This window comes from Schistocerca nitens, chromosome 6, assembly GCF_023898315.1.
Source record: "Schistocerca nitens isolate TAMUIC-IGC-003100 chromosome 6, iqSchNite1.1, whole genome shotgun sequence".
NCBI classification, from domain to species: Eukaryota; Metazoa; Arthropoda; class Insecta; order Orthoptera; family Acrididae; genus Schistocerca; species Schistocerca nitens.
Genome location: NC_064619.1, coordinates 287,994,477 through 288,014,092, shown reverse-complemented (window position 1 = coordinate 288,014,092; position 19,616 = coordinate 287,994,477). Strand labels below are relative to the sequence as shown.

Sequence of the window (19,616 nt, the reverse complement as noted above, 5' to 3'; positions counted from 1 at the left end):
CATGCATTTTTAAGCATTTTCAAGCATATTTTAAGGTTTTTGTGATGTGTATAATCTAAGTTCTACTTATCACCAATAAAAAGATGGTGGTGAAGGTACTGTGAAAGTTTAAAGTGGTCATCTGGTGACAGGTTCTTGCACAAAGCTATTGAGAATCCACCTTGTATGGTATTCATTATAGTGAGCTGTTGTGACATTGGCATGGTAGAAGTGGTCACTGAAGTAAAAAGTTATCATCACCTGAAGATGCACTTATAATAGTGTGAAACCAGTGGTACTTGATCGTCAGGAGTATGTGGCTGAGGGACCGCGTCAGCTTTCAGATAACACTACATACAAAGTTTGCCAAGGTAATCCCATTCCTGATGTCCAGGCGGAGCTTCAAGGAATCCTCAGAACCTTAGGCCCCCTACAAAACCTTTCACCTGACTCCATCAACCTCCTGACCCCACCTACACCCCGCACCTCTACCTTCTACCTACTTCCTAAAATTCACAAACCCAATCATCCCGACTGCCCCATTGTAGCTGGTTACCAAGCCCCCACAGAACGTATCTCTGCTTACGTAGATCAACACCTTCAACCCATTACATGCAGTCTCCCATCCTTCATCAAAGACACCAACCACTTCCTCGAACACCTGGAATCCTTACCCAATCTGTTACCCCCGGAAACCATCCTTGTAACCATTGATGCCACTTCCTTATACACAAATATGCCGCATATGCAGGGCCTTGCTGCGATGGAGCACTTCTTTTCACGCCGATCACCTGCCACACTACCTAAAACCTCTTTCCTCATTACCTTAGCCTAACTCACAACTTCTTCACTTTCGAAGGCCAGACATACCAACAATTAAAGGGACCGGCCATGGGTACCAGGATGGCCTCCTCGTATGCCAACCTATTTATGGGTCGCTTAGAGGAAGCCTTCTTGGTTACCCAGGCCTGCCAACCCAAAGTTTGGTACAGATTTATTAATGACATCTTCATGATCTGGACTCACAGTGAAGAAGAACTCCAGAATTTCCTCTCCAACCTCAACTCCTTTGGTTCCATCAGATTCACCTGGTCCTACTCCAAATCCCATGCCACTTTCCTCAACGTTGACCTCCATCTGTCCAATGGGCAGCTTCACACATCCGTCCACATCAAACCCACCAACAAGCAACAGTACCTCCAGTATGACAGCTGCCACCCATTCCATATCAAACAGTCCCTTCCCTACAGCCTAGGTCTTCGTGGCAAACGAATCTGCTCCAGTCCTGAATCCCTGAACCATTACACCAACCACCTGAAAACAGCTTTCGCATCCCGTAACTACCCTCCCGACCTGGTACAGAAGCAAATAACCAGAGCCACTTCGTCATCCCCTCACACCCAGAACCTCCCACGGAAGAACCCCAATAGTGCCCCACTTGTCACAGGATACTTTCCGGGACTGGATCAGACTCTGAATGTGGCTCTCCAGCAGGGATACGACTTCCTCAAATCCTGCCCTGAAATGAGATCCATCCTTCATGAAATCCTCCCCACTCCACCAAGAGTGTCTTTCCGCCGTCCACCTAACCTTCGTAACCTGTTAGTTCATCCCTATGAAATCCCCAAACCACCTTCCCTACCCTCTGGCTCCTATCCTTGTAACCGCCCCCGGTGTAAAACCTGTCCCATGCACCCTCCCACCACCACCTACTCCAGTCCTGTAACCTGGAATGTGTACACGATCAAAGGCAGAGCCACATGTGAAAGCACCCACGTGATTTACCAACTGACCTGCCTACACTGTGAAGCTTTCTATGTGGGAATGACCAGCAACAAACTGTCCATTCGCATGAACGGACACAGGCAGACAGTGTTTGTTGGTAATGAGGATCACCCTGTGGCTAAACATGCCTTGATGCCAGGCCAGCACATCTTGGCACAGTGTTACACTGTCCGGGTTATCTGGATACTGCCCACTGACACCAACCTGTCAGAACTCCGGAGATGGGAACTTGCCCTTCAAAATACCCTCTCTTCCCGTTATCCACCAGGCCTCAACCTCTACTAATTTCAAGCTGCCGCTGCTCATACCTCACCTGTCATCCAACAATATCTTTGCCTCTGTACTTCCACCTCGATTGACATCTCTGCCCAATCTCTTTGCCTTTACACATGTCTGCTTGTGTCTGTATATGTGTGGATGGATGTGTGTGTGTGTGTGTGTGTGTGTGTGTGTGTGTGAATGAATATGAATATAATAGAAGGAAACATTCCACGTGGGAAAAAATATATCTAAAAACAAAGATGATGTGACTTACCAAACGAAAGCGCTGGCACCTCGATAGACACACAAACATACACACAAAATTCTAGCTTTCGCAACCAACGGTTGCCTCGTCAGGAAAGAGGGAAGGAGAGAGAAAGACAAAAGGATTTGGGTTTTAAGGGAGAGGGTAAGGAGTCATTCCAATCCCGGGAGCGGAAAGACTTACCTTAGGGGGAAAAAAGGTCGGGTATACATGTGTGCGCGCGCACATGTATACCCGACACACACACACACACACACACACACACACACACATCCACACACATCCACACATATACAGACACAAGCAGACATATACAGAGGCAAAGAGTTTGGGCAGAGATGTCAGTCGAGGCGGAAGTGCAGAGGCAAAGATGTTGTTGAATGACAGGTGAGGTATGAGTGGCGGCAACTTGAAATTAGCGGAGATTGAGGCCTGGTGGATAACGGGAAGAGAGGATATATTGAAGAGCAAGTTCCCATCTCCGGAGTTCGGATAGGTTGGTGTTAGTGGGAAGTATCCAGATAACCCGGACGGTGTAACACTGTGCCAAGATGTGCTGGCCGTGCACCAAGGCATGTTTAGCCACAGGGTGATCCTCATTACCAACAAACACTGTCTGCCTGTGTCCATTCATGCGAATGGACAGTTTGTTGCTGGTCATTCCCACATGAATGCGTCACAGTGTAGGCAGGTCAGTTGGTAGATCACATGGGTGCTTTCACACGTGGCTCTGCCTTTGATCGTGTACACCTTCCAGGTTACAGGACTGGAGTAGGTGGTGGTGGTGGGAGGGTGCATGGGACAGGTTTTACACCGGGGGCGGTTACAAGGGTAGGAGCCAGAGGGTAGGGAAGGTGGTTTGGGGATTTCAGAGGGATGAACTAAGAGGTTACGAAGGTTAGGTGGACGGCGGAAAGACACTCTTGGTGGAGTGGGGAGGATTTCATGAAGGATGGATCTCATTTCAGGGCAGGATTTGAGGAAGTCGTATCCCTGCTGGAGAGCCACATTCAGAGTCTGATCCAGTCCCGGAAAGTACCCTGTCACAAGTGGGGCACTTATGTGGTTCTTCTGTGGGAGGTTCTGGGTTTGAGAGGATGAGGAAGTGGCTCTGGTTATTTGCTTCTGTACCAGGTCGGGAGGGTAGTTGCGGGATGCGAAAGCTGTTGTCAGGTTGTGGGTGTAATGGTTCAGGGATTCCGGACTGGAGCAGATTTGTTTGCCACGAAGACCTAGGCTGTAGGGAAGGGACCGTTTGATGTGGAATGGGTGGCAGCTGTCATAATGGAGGCACTGTTGCTTGTTGGTGAGTTTGATGTGGACGGACGTATGAAGCTGGCCATTGGACAGGTGGAGGTCAACGTCAAGGAAAGTGGCATGGGATTTGGAGTAGGCCCAGGTGAATCTGATGGAACCAAAGGAGTTGAGGTTGGAGAGGAAATTCTGGAGTTCTTCTTCACTGTGAGTCCAGATCATGAAGATGTCATCAATAAATCTGTACCAAACTTTGGGTTGGGTTTTGTTAAACGCCTTGATAGCTTCTTCTTGGGTGAGTCAGATATCATGGTGAGTTTTGACGTTGTTTCCTTGTTCACGAGGGTACCCCTGCGAGAGTCACTAGAATTGATTAGTCAGAAGTTTGACGAGAAGACGACTGAACTTTTTAGGCATGTCTTGACTTCCACGTATTTTCTTTTTAATGGAGAATACTACGATCAAATGGAGGGAATCGCCATGGGTAGCCCACTCTCACAGGTGGTAGCGAATTTGTACATGGAGAACTTCGAGGAGGAAGCCCTGCCGTCATCCGAATGGAAACCTACTTGCTTTTTCTGTTACGTGGACGACACGTTAGTCATCTGGCCACATGGTATGGATAAACTCCTTGACTTCCTTACACATCTAAACTCCATACACCCCAACATCAAATTCACTATGGAGACTGAAACGGAGGGTAAACTACCTTACCTTGACGTCTTGGTCAAGAGAAGGCCTGACGGCACGCTAGGCCATGGGGTGTATCGGAAGTCAACGCACACTGATCTGTATTTGCACGCAGACAGCTGCCATCACCCTTCACAGAGGAATGGGGTGCTTAAAACTCTAGTACATAGGGCGCGCACTATCTCTGACGCAGAGAGTCTACCCCAGGAATTGGAACATCTGAGAACTGTATTTCTAAAAAAATGGGTACTCAGAGTGGCAGATTCAACGTGCTCTCCGCCCACCCACTACAGCACAACCTGTGGAGATCGATGAAATCACGAGGGAGGAGGTAGGCACTGCGTTTATCCCATATACAGGCGCACTCTCGGGGAAAATCGCCCGCATTTTGAAGAAACACCGGGTCGGAACTGTGTTTTGTCCTCCGAATAAAACTCGTGCACTGGTGGGGAGCGCCAAAGATGACCTCGGTTTGAGGAGGCCGGCGTGTACCAGCCGGCGTGTACCAGATTTCGTGTCAATGTGGCAAGTCGTATATTGGTCAGACAATGCGTACCGTCGAGGATCGATGCCGTGAACACCAGAGGCACACTCAACTGATGTATCCGAGCAAGTCGGCGGTCGCTGATCATTGTTTGTCGGAAAATCACGCTATGGAGTATGAACGCACGAGGATTCTGGTACAGACGTCAAGATACTGGGACAGCATTGTTAGAGAGGCCATCGAAATTCGCACCAATGACGACCTCATAACCCGTGACTGTGGCTATAATCTTAGCAAAGCTTGGGAACCAGCGATTGGGTTAATCAAGAGTAAATCGAGCAAATGTATAGTTGTGACGACCACGGCGGACAGAGCCATCATACTGACGTCATCTCAGACGCCGTCGCAATCTGTTCCTCCGCGCGACCGTGGCGCGGGGCGCGGATGGCGGAGTGAGCGCGCCGCAGGCGGAGGGTATTTAAATCGGCCGCCGCCGCGACCGAACCCAGTTCCCCCTGAGCAGCCATAGTGTACGGATCTCCGTGCCGGCACGTTCACAGGAGCTCAGTCCGTCAGTTCACCTGATGATGGCGACATGTATGATCGCCGAAATATTGTGCCCGTGGGACACTGTAGACCGGCAGTGCACCTGTGGATATTTTGATTAAAAAATATGAAAATAAAACATAAATTGCAAAGGAAATGTGCCATATACACCAACAAAACACAGTGCTCATACAAGCGTTTGCCAACAGCAAAATGTGTCAAAGGCTTTAGGAAGAGTATGCAATGCTTCATAACAACAAAATGCCTCAGATGAGCGTGACGTCAAAACTGTTTAAATTAAATTCGTTATAGGAGTTACGAGCGGGCTCATGCGCATGCGCAGTTGAGTGGCGTATGAGTTGTACCTTCTCCCCCTTCTGGCTACAGAAATGTGGCTGTTGGCTGTGTAAGCAGTCGCAGCAAGTAGCTAGATGCTACTGGGAAAAATTTTACTGTCGCGCCCAAGCTGCCAAATTCACACATGCGCAGCAGGGGGGCGGGGGAGGGGAGGGCAAACCGATGTATCTGACCTGGATGACAATTGCGGTAGAGGAGGAGGGGGGGGGGCACATTCATATTCTTGAGAATAAAAAATCTTGTTTCACAAAGCTCCCAGCATCCAGCGCATGTTGGTCTATCAATTACTCATGTGATTTTGAAACGCATGCCTGTTGGATTTTTAACACACTCTGTAAATTGATTTCTGAATGAATCATAAATTAATTTTTGAATGCGTGCATAGTGTACGTGATGTCTGTCAGGGGAATCTTTGTCGTAACTAGAAATAAACTTTCCTGCAGGCAAAAGGGGACCGGGTTATATGAGCTGAGCGGAGTAAAGCCGAACCGCTGTCTGATTATGTGGTTGACTGGATTTGCGAATGATCAGCGTTGTTATAATCACTATTGTAATCCATAGATTCAGACTACCAGAGTGGAAATAAACGACTGACAGGAATAACGGGCAAGATAGATTACTTCTCAGTGTATCCAAGAAAATGAAATTTTGTCAGGAAATTTTTGGCCAGACCGCTGCGCTAGTAAGGGCCAGTTGTACAGTCCCCGTCCAGCAGCTGCGTAACTTCTATTCTGGAAGTAGCGCGGAAAGTGGTTTGTACAAACATAACAACGCCTAATCGGAGAATAATCAGGGATAACTAAACCGGTGATTCTGGTAGGGTTAGTGAAGTTAACCGGCGAATAAATTTTGATGAAGGCAGGAATAGTTCCAGAATTAGTCATGAAAAGATTGTTTGTTAGAACGAGGAAGGAGAAGAAACGGGGACATCACACCAATTAGGGAAGAACATGACGATTCCAAATTTATATAAAAATCTTGTACTACTACTTTTTGATCTCATGCTCGAGAAACTGGAGCGTATGAATGAAATGTGAAACTATTTCCTAACATTAAGCTATTTGCTTGTAGTAGGTCTAATAGGCATTGTATGTTGGCCTTGGTGAATTATATTCTGTCGTGTTATAAAAATGACCATTTGTGCCAAAAGAGTCTCGTTTATTTGGTGTGTGTTAAAATTTCTGCAGTGTTAGAAAGGCCTATTTTGTTTTATCTAGCAGACAGTGACAAAATAGACGTAATCAGTTCGAGAAACCACACCAGTCTTTGGTACTATTTGTAATAACAGCTTACGCAGTATTAGATAACGATATTTCGATTTTTCATGTAGCAAAACGTTTGACGAACTTTGATGAGGTAACAGATTCTTTCCCAAAAAGGAAAGCACTCCATGTAAAGCTGTAGCAAGATTAGAAAGAAAACAATGCTAGGAGCTAAGGATTGAAGAAATGTGTACTGTCCTGCTTGTCTGTTATCTTTACTGGTTTTATGTATCCTATATTTCATTTTATGTCACCCAAAACAGAAAGTTATTAGCTAACAGACAATAAAGAGTGCAAATTTTCTGAAGAGTTCTTGTTCTCCTGTTTACAGTTAATCCCATCCAGTATTAATTGCGAGTTTGTTTTTTTTTTTTTTTTTTTTTTTTTTTTTTTTTTTTTTTTTTTTTTTTTTTTGTAAAAAAGAGGGGCAGGATGTCAAACCGGGCGATGAGGAGCAGGAGAGGCACCACAGGACATTTTAATTTCCACTGTCCTGAATATAGTTTGATGGTATCCATTACAAAATATACACGTTTCAATTCCACGAAGCGAAATACAGTGACGTGCGATAGAAGAATGCTGTGTGAAGAGGGGTGGCACTGCACTCTGGTACACTTAAAACCAAATAACATGTCTTCAATTTCCTCGAACATATATGTTTTATGTATCAGACTCTTCAGAAAGATGTGCGCTACAAAATGAACATATTTAAATTTTTGACGTCGTATCTCAAACGCTCGAGGGGGGAGGGGGGCACTACTATCTTAGTATTGCCCCGGTTCGGAAATATCGTAGATCCGAGGCTGATGCGCAGAGCAGTCTGAGTTACATTGGGCAAGTGTGTGTAGTCTCCCCGTGACCCGTGTTTACATTTAGTGATTTTGCTGTTTCCTTTTCGTTTACTGCTCTCACGTCAAATGAAAACAAAATGGATTTCTGTTGCCAGGAGCTATCAAGTGAATTAAAATAGTCACATAATTACAGAAGGCTAATACACATTATTAGTTAAATATTTTATTTCATTTCCACTTTTTTGACAGTCTTGCATTAATCGCCTTGTAAAACAATGAAGTTAGTTTTGTCAGTTTGCTACAGAAATTTGACTTTTATTAACTTTTTACGCTCAGGCAGTCAATGTATTTGAAACGAAATGTTTGGCTTCTGACTATCGGCCAATTTCAACTGTTCACTGCATTTCAGGTGCACATTTTCATCTTCTAACACTTATGGCATTATGCCACAATAAAGAATCAAAAATGAGTTAATACAGTACTGGTACTCCAAGAAAATTTACATCCCGAAATCCACACTGAAAAGCTCAATATCAGGTCGAGGCCTACTTCATTGGGAATCTGATATACGAATGTGCTCTTTAAGTACACACTTTAAATGTGCCATTTTAGTATGGTTGACGAAATTCCGATGCTCTTGTAGTATCCTCTGATGTCTTGTTTCTTTATTTCTAACAGGTCGCGGGAAAATATTGCGAGTAGTGGTTTGAAAAGCGTTACTTTCAAAGTAAATTTCCTTTTACGCAAGTTGAACAATGTGCGAGAATGTACGATGAATTTCTTAAATCAGAGAGCGGTTGATGACGAGCCAATTAGAAGTATTTCGACCCCAGATCAGACATTCATGTCGTCATTATGAGCAAATTGAGGTAGTGCTACGGGAAACTCTCTCTCCTTTGCGGTAGCTAATTTATTTGTGGAAAACTTTGAGGACAAGTCACTGGACTCGTCTAAAATTTTTACTGTCACATTTGTGTGATATACCTTAAAGTGTAACACGTGCAAAAAATATCAACATTATATGTGAAAGCTTTGCTTTTCTTGTAGCAACACTATGTATACCAATTTAAAACATTAAATTTTCCTGTTTGAGTATCCGCGCTACTTAACAACCTACTTATCAACAGTGATGTTGCTATTAGCTGACTACATCACGTGTCCTGTGGTCTGAATATCCGCTGTTATCTGCTGGCGGGATCACATGACATGAGCTATGGCCGGCTTACAAAAGCGCATAGTAATCTCGATTACATGGTTCGGAAAGTAACATGTGGTGTTCGGTGGAATTCGAATTTATGCTTTTGTAATACGAAAATATGCAGTGTACACGTTGCTGCACAACAAAAATCTTTCCAAAAGGGAGTTTTCTTCCCTGAGTTTCGTTTTCTAAAGTGCTGGGAAATTCTACGCCATGTATTAAAACATAACCATTCAAAGGGTTGATAACTTTACAGTTCCAAGGGAAAATATACTGTCAGTTAATAACACGGAAAAAGTGTGTTTTTATCCGGGAGAAAGTGAATTTATAACCGGGAAAAATCCGGGAATTTTTTTTCCTTGTCCACGTATACACCCTGAAATTATGCTTCTGATTAAGACGTTGAGAGAACTGTGAGACAATGGTTGCGGAAACAGTGTGTTGACTTCTTCCGTGACGGCTTCAGAAAACTTGTTCATCGTTGGCAGAAATGTATCCAATTGGCTGGTGATTATGTGGGGAAAGTGAATATTGGTAATTAAATATCACATTCTAAGGATTATTTCTGTGTTCGATTTATTAAAATATTCCCATCCAAAACCGATTAATGAAAGTGGAGGCATTACTTCTCATTCAACCCTCGTATTAATACGTAAATAAAAAAGTACAGAAGTTCATTTATAACTTTTATGCAAATACACATTACACGTAAAAAATTTTTGTAGAGAAAGACAATTATAGTAGATCCTGATTATTGTTGATTTATTACTTTCACTGCCACTGAAGGGAAGCTCAAGGTGTCGGAAGGCAGTTTGCTAAATAATTCCTTAATTCATAAGCAGTAGAATGAGGATGCAATGAAATGTCTTTCCTTGGCTGTATTCTGACTGTTGGCATTTCAAAGTTGATGCATTGTTGTTCACCACAACTCTACACTCTTCCTGTAGTTCGAGAACGAAAAGAACTGCTCAGGACTTGTGGAACTTTTGTGTCAGCATTCCATATGCATAGTCCACAGATTTTCCATCTCTGCTTAATCTATAATCATAAATTCTCTTCACATTGAGTGTTCTTTGTGGGTACAGTCACATCAAGTAGCATGATAATTAAACCACTTACTTCCTACAAAGTAATAAGGGAAACTATATTCTTTTCATCATCTGGTAATCTCAAAGGCAATGGCAATTTTCATCTTCCATTTGTAATTCAGTGTTTGGTTTCTGAAGTACAAAATATTCCTCCATCACTATTTCTACCTGCATAATCAGTTTTAATGATAATGAATAAACCATCGGCATCATTGTGTGCCAACAATGTGGAGTGGTACAGTTAATAATTGTAGTTGTTGAACCCGTCCCTCGTAATTTTTCAGTGTAGATATATTCCCCGTCCAATGCACCCATGCAGTTATGCAACTTGTAATCTACAATAGATATTATTCTCAGTGTAAGGATGAACCCACAACTTTCTCACTTTTCTACTTCTGTACCGGCGGTAATAATAATACTGTATTACAGTATTTTCATCACTGATAGTCACTGGACATGGGACTTGGGCCACGGGATGGCACACAAAAAAGCATGCTACATATGTCCTTTGTCCACAGCCAATGAAACTGATTTTATTTTCTGTTCACACCGCATGTGACTTGGCAATACAGGAGACTCGTGTCATGCCTGTGCGAATGTGATCGGCTACTAGAGTCATCCAGTCTCCCAGTCTCTTGGTTGTCAGGTAGCTGGAGAACTGATTGGAGTATCCCTAGATCTGTTACTTAATGACAGTCTGACAGACACCATTGGGCAAAATTCTTCGACCTTCATGTCTCTAGTGGCCCAACGGCATTTTACTGGTCTTGACTGAAAAACATGACGTGGCATTCATATTACTGTAGCAATGTCTCAAGTTATTTTTACCTTGTTGGTGATCCATAGTGAGTATACATCCCCACGATTACTTGCAGCACCTAACATACAGTACTTGATCTTTGTTTGCCACTCCACATCAACACGTAGCAGTAGCCAGTGGTTGTTATATTCTCTGACACTATTGTCTGGTTGCCTCAGATGCTTCACATCAACACTTCATGCCATCTCTACACCAACCATTGGTGTCTCCCTAATTTGTCTTTGTTGTGGTTATGTTTTATTATGTATTGACACCTCCCCCCCATGAACCATGGACCTTGCCGTTGGTGGGGAGGCTTGCGTGCCTCAGCGATACAGATAGCCGTACCGTAGGTGCAACCACAACGGAGGGGTATCTGTTGAGAGGCCAGACAAACGTGTGGTTCCTGAAGAGGGGCAGCAGCCTTTTCAGTAGTTGCAGGGGCAACAGTCTGGATGATTGACTGATCGGGCCTTGGAACACTAACCAAAATGGCCTTGCTGTGCTGGTACTGCGAACGGCTGAAAGCAAGGGGAAACTACGGCCGTAATTTTTCCCGAGGGCATGCAGCTTTACTGTATGGTTAAATGATGATGGCGTCCTCTTTAAAAAGGGAAATGGGTAGGTTAAAGTTAGATATAATGGGAATTAGTGAAGTTCGGTGGCAGGAGGAACAAGACTTCTGGTCAGGTGACTACAGGGTTATAAACACAAAATCAAATAGGGGTAATGCAGGAGTAGGTTTAATAATGAATAGCAAAATAGGAATGCGGGTAAGCTACTACAAACAGCATAGTGAACGCATTATTGTGGCTAAGATAGACACGAAGCCCACGCCTACTACAGTAGTACAAGTTTGTATGCCAACTAGCTCTGCAGATGATGAAGAAATTGAAGAAATGTATGATGAAATAAAAGAAATTATTCAGATAGTGAAGGGTGACGAAAATTTAATAGTCATGGGTGACTGGAATTCGGTAGTAGGAAAAGGGAGAGAAGGAAATGTAGTAGGTGAATATGGATTGGGGCTAAGAAATGAAAGAGGAAGCCGCCTGATAGAATTTTGCACAGAGGATAAGTTAATCATAGCTAACACTTGGTTCAAGAATCATAAAAGAAGGTTGTATACATGGAAGAATCCTGGAGATACTAAAAGGTATCAGAAAGATTATATAATGGTAAGACAGAGATTTAGGAAGCAGATTTTAAATTGTAAGACATTTCCAGGGGCAGATGTGGACTCTGACCACAATCTATTGGTTATGACCTGTAGATTAAAACTGAAGAAACTGCAAAACGGTGGGAACTTAAGGAGATGGGACCTGGATAAACTGAAAGAACCAGAGGTTGTACCGAGTTTCAGGGAGAGCATAAGGGAACAATTGACAGGAATGGGGGAAAGAAATACAGTAGAAGAAGAATGGATAGCTCTGAGGGATGAAGTAGTGAAGGCAGCAGAGGATCAAGTAGGTAAAAAGACGAGGGCTAGTAGAAATCCTTGGGTAACAGAAGATATATTGAATTTAATTGATGAAAGGAGAAAATATAAAAATGCAGTAAATGAAGCAGGCAAAAAGGAATACAAACGTCTCAAAAATGATATTGACAGGAAGTGCAAAATTGCTAAGCAGGGATGGCTAGAGGACAAATGTATGGATGTAGAAGCGAGTATCACAATGGGGGTAAGATAGATACTGCCTACAGAAAAAGTAGACAGACCTTTGGAGATACGAGAACCACTTGAATGAACATCAAGAGATCAGATGGAAACCCAGTTCTAAGCAAAGAAGGGAAAGCAGAAAGGTGGAAGGAGTATATAGAGGGTGATGTACTTGAGGACAATATTATGGAAATGGAAGAGGATGAAGATGAAATGGGAGTCGAAACAAGGCCCCCGGAGTAGACAACATTCCATTAGAACTACTGACGGCCTTGGGAGAGCCAGTCCTGACAAAACTCTACCATCTGGTGAACAATATGTATGAAACAGGCGAAATACCCTCAGACTTCAAGAAGAATGTAATAATTCCAATCACAAAGAAAGCAGGTGTTGACAGATGTGAAAATTACCAAACTATTAGTTTAATATGCCACTGCTGCAAAATACTAACGCGAATTCTTTACAGACAATTGGAAAAACTAGTAGGAGCCGACCTCGGGGAAGATCAGTTGGGATTCCGTAGAAATGTTGGAACACGTGAGGCAATACTGACCCTACGACTTATCTTACAAGCTAGATGAAGGAAGGGCAAACCCATTTGTAAACTTAGAGAAAGCTTTTGACAATGTTGACTGGAATACTCTCTTTCAAATTCTGAAGGTGGCAGGGATGAAATACAGGGAGGGAAAGGCTATTTACAATTTGTACAGAAACCAGAGGGCAGTTATAACAGTCGAGGGACATGAAAGGGAAGCAGTGGTTGGGAAGGGAGTGAGACAGGTTTGTAGCCTCTCCCCGATGTTATTCAATCTGTATATTGAGCAAGCAATAAAGGAAACAAAAGAAAAATTCGGAGTAGGTATTAAAATCCATGGAGAAGAAATAAAAACTTTGAGGTTTGCCGATGACCTTGTAATTCTGTCAGAGACAGCAAAGGACTTGGAAGAGCAGTTGAACGGAATGGATAGTGTCTTGAAAGGAGGATATAAGATGAACATCAACAAAAGCAAAACTAGGATAATGGAATGTAGTCTAATTAAATCTGGTGATGCTGAGGGAATTAGATTAGGAAATGAGACACTTAAAGTAGTAAATGCGTTTAGCTATTTGGTGAGCAAAGTAACTGATGATGGCCGAAGTAGAGAGGATATAAAATGTAGACTGGCAATGGCAAGGAAAGTGTTTCTGAAGAAGAGAAATTTGTTAACATTGAGTATAGATTTAAGTGTCAGGAAGTCATTTTTGAAAGTATTTGTATGGAGTGTAGCCATGTATGGAAGTGAAACATGGACGATAAATAGTTTGGACAAGAAGAGAATATAAGCTTTCGAAATGTGGTGCTACAGAAAAATGCTGAAGATTAGATGGGTAGATCACATAACTAATGAGGAAGTATTGAATAGGATTGGGGAGAAGAGAAGTTTGTGGCACAACTTGACTAGAAGAAGGGATCGGTTGGTAGGACATGTTCTGAGGCATCAAGGGATCACAAATTTAGCATTGGAGGGCAGTGTGGAGGGTAAAAATCGTAGAGGGAGACCAAGAGATGAATACACTAAGCAGATTCAGAAGGATGTAGGTTACAGTAGGTACTGGGAGATGAAGAAGCTTGCACGGGATAGAGTAGCATGGAGAGCTGCATCAAACCAGTCTCAGGACTGAAGACAACAACAACAACAACAACAACAACATGTATTGACACAGAGTTCACAAGCTGCCCATAGAAAGCAGTATTTGTTCTCAGAACTGACTGCTATTGAATAAAAAGTTATTGGGTTTCCAGCTGCGTCAAGTGATTAAAATTACACGAGCTTTCATCTAAGCGCACCTTGCCCATTGTCAAGTGGTATGACTGCCAGTGGGCTGCTGGTACACTGTTATATATGCTGACTCTCAACTGTGATGTCGATGCCCACAGCATCGCTGTATATGGGCATACATTGACTCGACATTAGATGTGCCTACCTCATCTGTGCGATCGCTGGATCCCACGCCATGCTATTGGTTTACAAACTGTAATTGTACACAATTTATTGTGATAAAATGTTTCCCCTAGCAGTTAAGTTTTGTATTTATGTAGTCTAGATTTCAGCTTTTGTATTTTAATGCATGCTACTACTTAGTATGTACATTATTTTTGTAATGTTTTTACTTACTGTGCACATTGCTGACCACAACTGTACCATGTGGGAGATGCTGGGCTTTCTCTCCTACTTATCCTTATAGCCTCTCTACACTATCCTGCAGCTTACATTCCTGACTCAAGAGATGGTATCTGCTCCGTTAACCAGCTCTGCATGCCACTCTGGGAATATTTTCTTCTAATTGTTCTTATTTTTAAATGTTTTAATTTGTTACTGTACTTGTTGGATGTCCCTCTAAGTGTGTAAACATATTTGTATTTCAGAGAATTGTCTGAAGGTGGTTTTAAAAACAGACTGAAACTGGTAACCGTTTTAACAAATATTTTTATTCGATAAAGACTATTTTATTTTTAAAAAATCATAATTTTAGAAAGGAACTTTCTAGTACAAGTAGTTTTTAGTATGAATGACTTTTGAAATACGAAACAACAGGAAATCCAGGATGTTACAACAATATGGAAAGAATATGGAGATGAGTCGCAGGCAGGCACAGTGAAAACAAATTCTAGAAATACTCTGCTATCAAGCTTTCCTTCATCACAAAATCCTCTCATGTGGCCCCTGTCATCTCTAGGTACTAAAGACCAATTGCATCTGAGGTGAGCAACAATCTCTGCTCCACTGGGTAGTGGGAGTACAGAATAGGCATGAGATGGGAAGGGGGACGCATAGCAAGATAGAGTTGGGAGATGCTAGTGCTGCCTGTGTGAGTATGCAGGGACGTGGTTGGGACAGGATAGTGGACTACTAGGTGCAGCATGCGGATGCTGGGAGGGGAAGGGCAGAGTAGTGGGGAAGGGGATAGGCTGCTGAAGGCCAGGGAGTTTTCAGCACTCAGGGACATGCTGTAGGGAGAGTTTTGACTTGCACAATTCAGGAAGTTGGCATTGGGAAAATTCCAGATGTTACAGGTTGTAAAGCTGTCATTAAAGTCAAGCACTGGAAAGAGGAGAATGAGGTCATTCAAATGGGCTACATTAATTTAGAAACAATTACTTTCTTGTAGCAAATTTCACCTTTGCCTGGTTTTGGTGAAACTTAAATCAAGAATTTTCTTTTAAGACAACGTTCCTGTAAGTACGAATTGTAGAGTTATCAGTAGTCTGAAAATTATCCTGTGAATCAACTTTTATTGAAATACAGCTTTAATAAGAAACCATCCATTTCATATAGCTGTCTTATATGTACTATTAATAAAACTAGAGTGAATAAAGGAAAAACAATTATGTATGTTGATGTCAGGAAGAAGAACAAGAAGAATCTTCCCACCTTGCTTTTTTACAGGTTTATAACCATGTAAAAAATAAAAATATGGATCCATATTTGTACACCCATGTCTTGTAGATCAGTATTGAATATTTAGGCTTCGATACTGAAGGTGCAAGGGGAAATAAAGGGAGCAAAAGGCTATTCACAATTTGTACAGAAATCAGATAGCCATTGTAAGAGTTAAGGGACATGAAAGGGAAGCAGTGATTGAGAAGGGAGTGAGACAGGGCTGTAGCATATTCCCGATATTATTCAATCTGTATATTGAGCAAGCGGTAAAGGAAACAAAAGAAAAATTTGGAGTAGGGATTAAAATCCATGGAGGAGAAATTCAAACTTTGAAGTTTGCTGATGACATAGTAATTCTGTCAGACTGCAAAGGATTCGGAAGAGCAGTTGAACGGAATGGACAGGTCTTGAAAGGAGGATGTAAGATGGACCTCAACAAAAGTAAAACAAGGATAATGGAATGTACTTGAATTAAATCGGGTGATGCTGAGGAAATTGGATTAGGAAATGACACTTAAAGTTGTAGATGAGTTTTGCTATTTGCAGAGCAAAATAACTGATGATCGATATAGAGAGGTTATAAAATATAGACTGGATATGGCAAGGAAAGTGTTTCTGAAGAAGAGAAATTTGTTAACTTTGAGTATAGATTTAAGTGTCAGAAAGTCTTTTCTGAAAGTATTTGTATGGAGTGTAGCTATGTATAGAAATGAAACATGGATGGTAAATAGTTTAGACAAGAAGAGAATAGAAGCTTTTGAAATGTGGTGCTACAGAAGAATGCTGAAGATTAGATGGGTAGATCACGTAGCTAATGAGGAGGTACTGAATAGAATTGGGGAGACAAGAAATGTGTGGTACAACCTGACCAAAAGAAGGGACCAATTGATAGGGCATATTTTGAGACACCAAGGGATCACCAATTGAGGGTAAAAATCATAGAGGGAGACAAAGAGATGAATACACTAAGCAGATTCGAAAGGATGTAGGTTGCAGTAGTTAGTTGGAGATGAAACAGCTTGCACAGGATAGAGTAGCATGGAGAGCTGCATCAAACTAATCTCTGGACTGAAGACTAGAGTTTGAATCATGTTTGTGTGATTTCTCATATATTCTAAGTTATCACTCAGTGGTATGATGTCTCATGAAGTGAAGACATGCAACATTGCTGATGGTGATCACTCCATCGGATGGGAACATTAAGGTTGGCAGCTATGTAATGGGGCATTTTGGCATTGGTTTCCCCCTCGCCCCTCTTCATCACCACCGTCATCATTGCAAGCTGAGATTGGGAATAATCACTAGTAAAAGATGTGGCAACTAAGTTTCATTTGTCACTGTAAAAAATACTGAAGTGAAACTTACTTTCACATGCAAGAAAAAATTGGTTCTCAGAAATTTGGAATTTCAACCTAGGGGAATCTGGTAATCTTTTGATGAAACAGTTGCTACCATGTATATTTTAAACAGTAATAACCCTACTGCACTCTCGTGAGGTACACCAGATGCTACTAGAACTTCTGATTCTGTATGCCCATCAAGAGTGATGCACAGATTTATGTTTAAACTCTGTCTTCAGGCTAGTCACATACCTAGCATTAGTGTGGACTTTGCTATGCTTTTATTTCCCTCTCTCTGTGTTCCATCTTTGCTGGCCTGGCCTTTCCCTTGGGTCAGCGAATCATTTTATGCAGCTTCTTGTCTATTTCTGTAAATGGATCATCAAACTTTTGTAACATTTGAGGAAGATCAGATGGTTCAATTCAAAGTACACTAGAGGAAGACAATTTTCACCAGGTATTGAATCCTTCTCTGATTTCACCAATTTGTCGCAGTAGTGTATAGTTAGGTATCTTAGTAGTCGAACTGTCTGGAATAAAACACAATTTTGTTATGTAAATTATGCCCAACAAGTGTCTGTAGGCCAAATTCAACTGAGTTAATGTTTCCACTAGTGCTACTTTATCATTCCCTGCTGGTTGCTGGGATATGTAACATGAAAGTAAAATCAAGTGGATTCTCAAATTGAAGTCAAACTTGAAGTTGTAGCACAGACTTCGTGACAAGTAGTGGAAGAAATAGTAGGTACTGAAAATAAGGGTTAGAATAGTGACATACAGTGAGACCACTGCCTTATTGAGATAGTTTATTACCATTAGTGGGTTCTGTGGACAAAATGTCACATTGTTTCATTTCTGTTTGTGTGTGTTGGAAAAACTCTGGTTTTAACTCTTACTTTTTTGTTGTTGTTTCAGTGTAAAGCCAGCAGTCTTTGATCTCTTTCTAACAATTGCTATTTCCATCTACCTCACTGTTATTTATTTTGTTATACAGGTACGTATGAAACTATATCTCGTAACTATATATATATATATATATATATATATATATATATATATATATATATATATATATATACTAACTGTGAAGTTTGTTAGGACAACATAATTAATGTACTGTATTCTCTTTTACAGAACTTTCCACAGTTTTATACTATTGTATTGTCCATTGTGGGTGCTACAAGGCAGAAGGTCCATTAGAGAAGCTTCAGTGTAGTAGAAATTTAAAATATATTGTACATAGTTTCTGTACATATGTACTTTCCTAAGACAGAAATCAATTGTAGAGTGCCTTCAATGAAACATCAAGAAATACTGTTTTTATAAAGGAAGTATTCATGTTATGCAATGTGTTATGTACAAACTTTCCAGAAAAGAAATTCAGAATTCATCAAGACTAATTTGATTATATTTGTCTTATGGTCAGTGTTAATATCCACATTTTTAAATGTATCTCCAACCTTGTCAGAATGACTAGAAAACATACGTGATTTGTTACTTACATGTTGGTTGTTGTGCTCTATGGATCATAGTAACATTTTTCTCACATGGAAACACAAAAGTTAGTTGATTCAAGCATTTGAACATGGCAGATATTCTTAATTTTACATTCTGTGGGTAAAATAGTGGTATGTTTAAGATTTGTGATGGTTAACAGTGATATTTAATGGATGGGGGAATGATACAAATCATGTTCGTGAAAAATGCTAGAATGATTTGTCCTGGCATTCTTAATGAGGAGGATAAGATAGATGGATGTAGTAGAAGTGTGTAATGTAAGTGTAAGAATTCACACCATATTTAATTCTTCTGATATGACAACTTTAGGTTGTTGTTACAATGCTAGAGCAGTCATTTCTGTACTGAGATGCAGACCTATTTTTCTAGAAACAGTTAATCAAAATTATGCTGTTGATCATTCTGCTATGTTGCACAAATACAGCCATTTATTTGCTTGATAATTATAGGTAAGTGACGGGCTACGTGTCCAAAGGTCTGGTGATTTCAGCCCTCTGTTGGTCCTAAAATTACTTGTCTGTCAGTTATTGCTTTACCTCTGGCAATGTTTTATATATGTGAAAAATGTTGAATTGTTCAGCAGTTGTTAAACTGTAACTAGCATGACAAGGTAAGAAATTTCTAAAGTTATAGACGAAGGCAAAGATATGTTCCCTCCAGTAGAACTGTTGTTAGTAAAGCACTGAAGTGTTCAATCCAGCCTTTGGGTTGAAAACAGTTTTTTAAATAAAAAAGTTGTCTCATCTGAAACCTTAAAAACTGTCTTACACGCACTGAGGACAAGAGTGTATGTATATACTGCGGGATAGCTGGACGTTATCTGCTTCATGATGAAGGTGGCAAGTCTTTACCCTCCAGTGTGCAATGGCTAGCAGTGGACATTAAACCACATACCCTCACTGCCATGTGGATGGAAG

General features: G+C 41.4%; 1 protein-coding gene across 1 annotated transcript in view; it reads left to right on the top strand.

Annotated features, from left to right (window-relative positions):
• LOC126262973 (nicalin) overlaps positions 1-18,581 on the top strand; it is a 121,961-nt gene extending 103,380 nt beyond the window's left edge. Inside the window, exons 12-13 of the mRNA XM_049959924.1 lie at positions 18,097-18,175; positions 18,316-18,581. Coding sequence (XP_049815881.1) covers positions 18,097-18,175; positions 18,316-18,381 — 145 coding nt within the window. The 3' untranslated portion in view covers positions 18,382-18,581. The remainder of the gene's footprint in view (positions 1-18,096; positions 18,176-18,315) is intronic.
• The last annotated feature ends 1,035 nt before the right edge of the window (positions 18,582-19,616 follow it).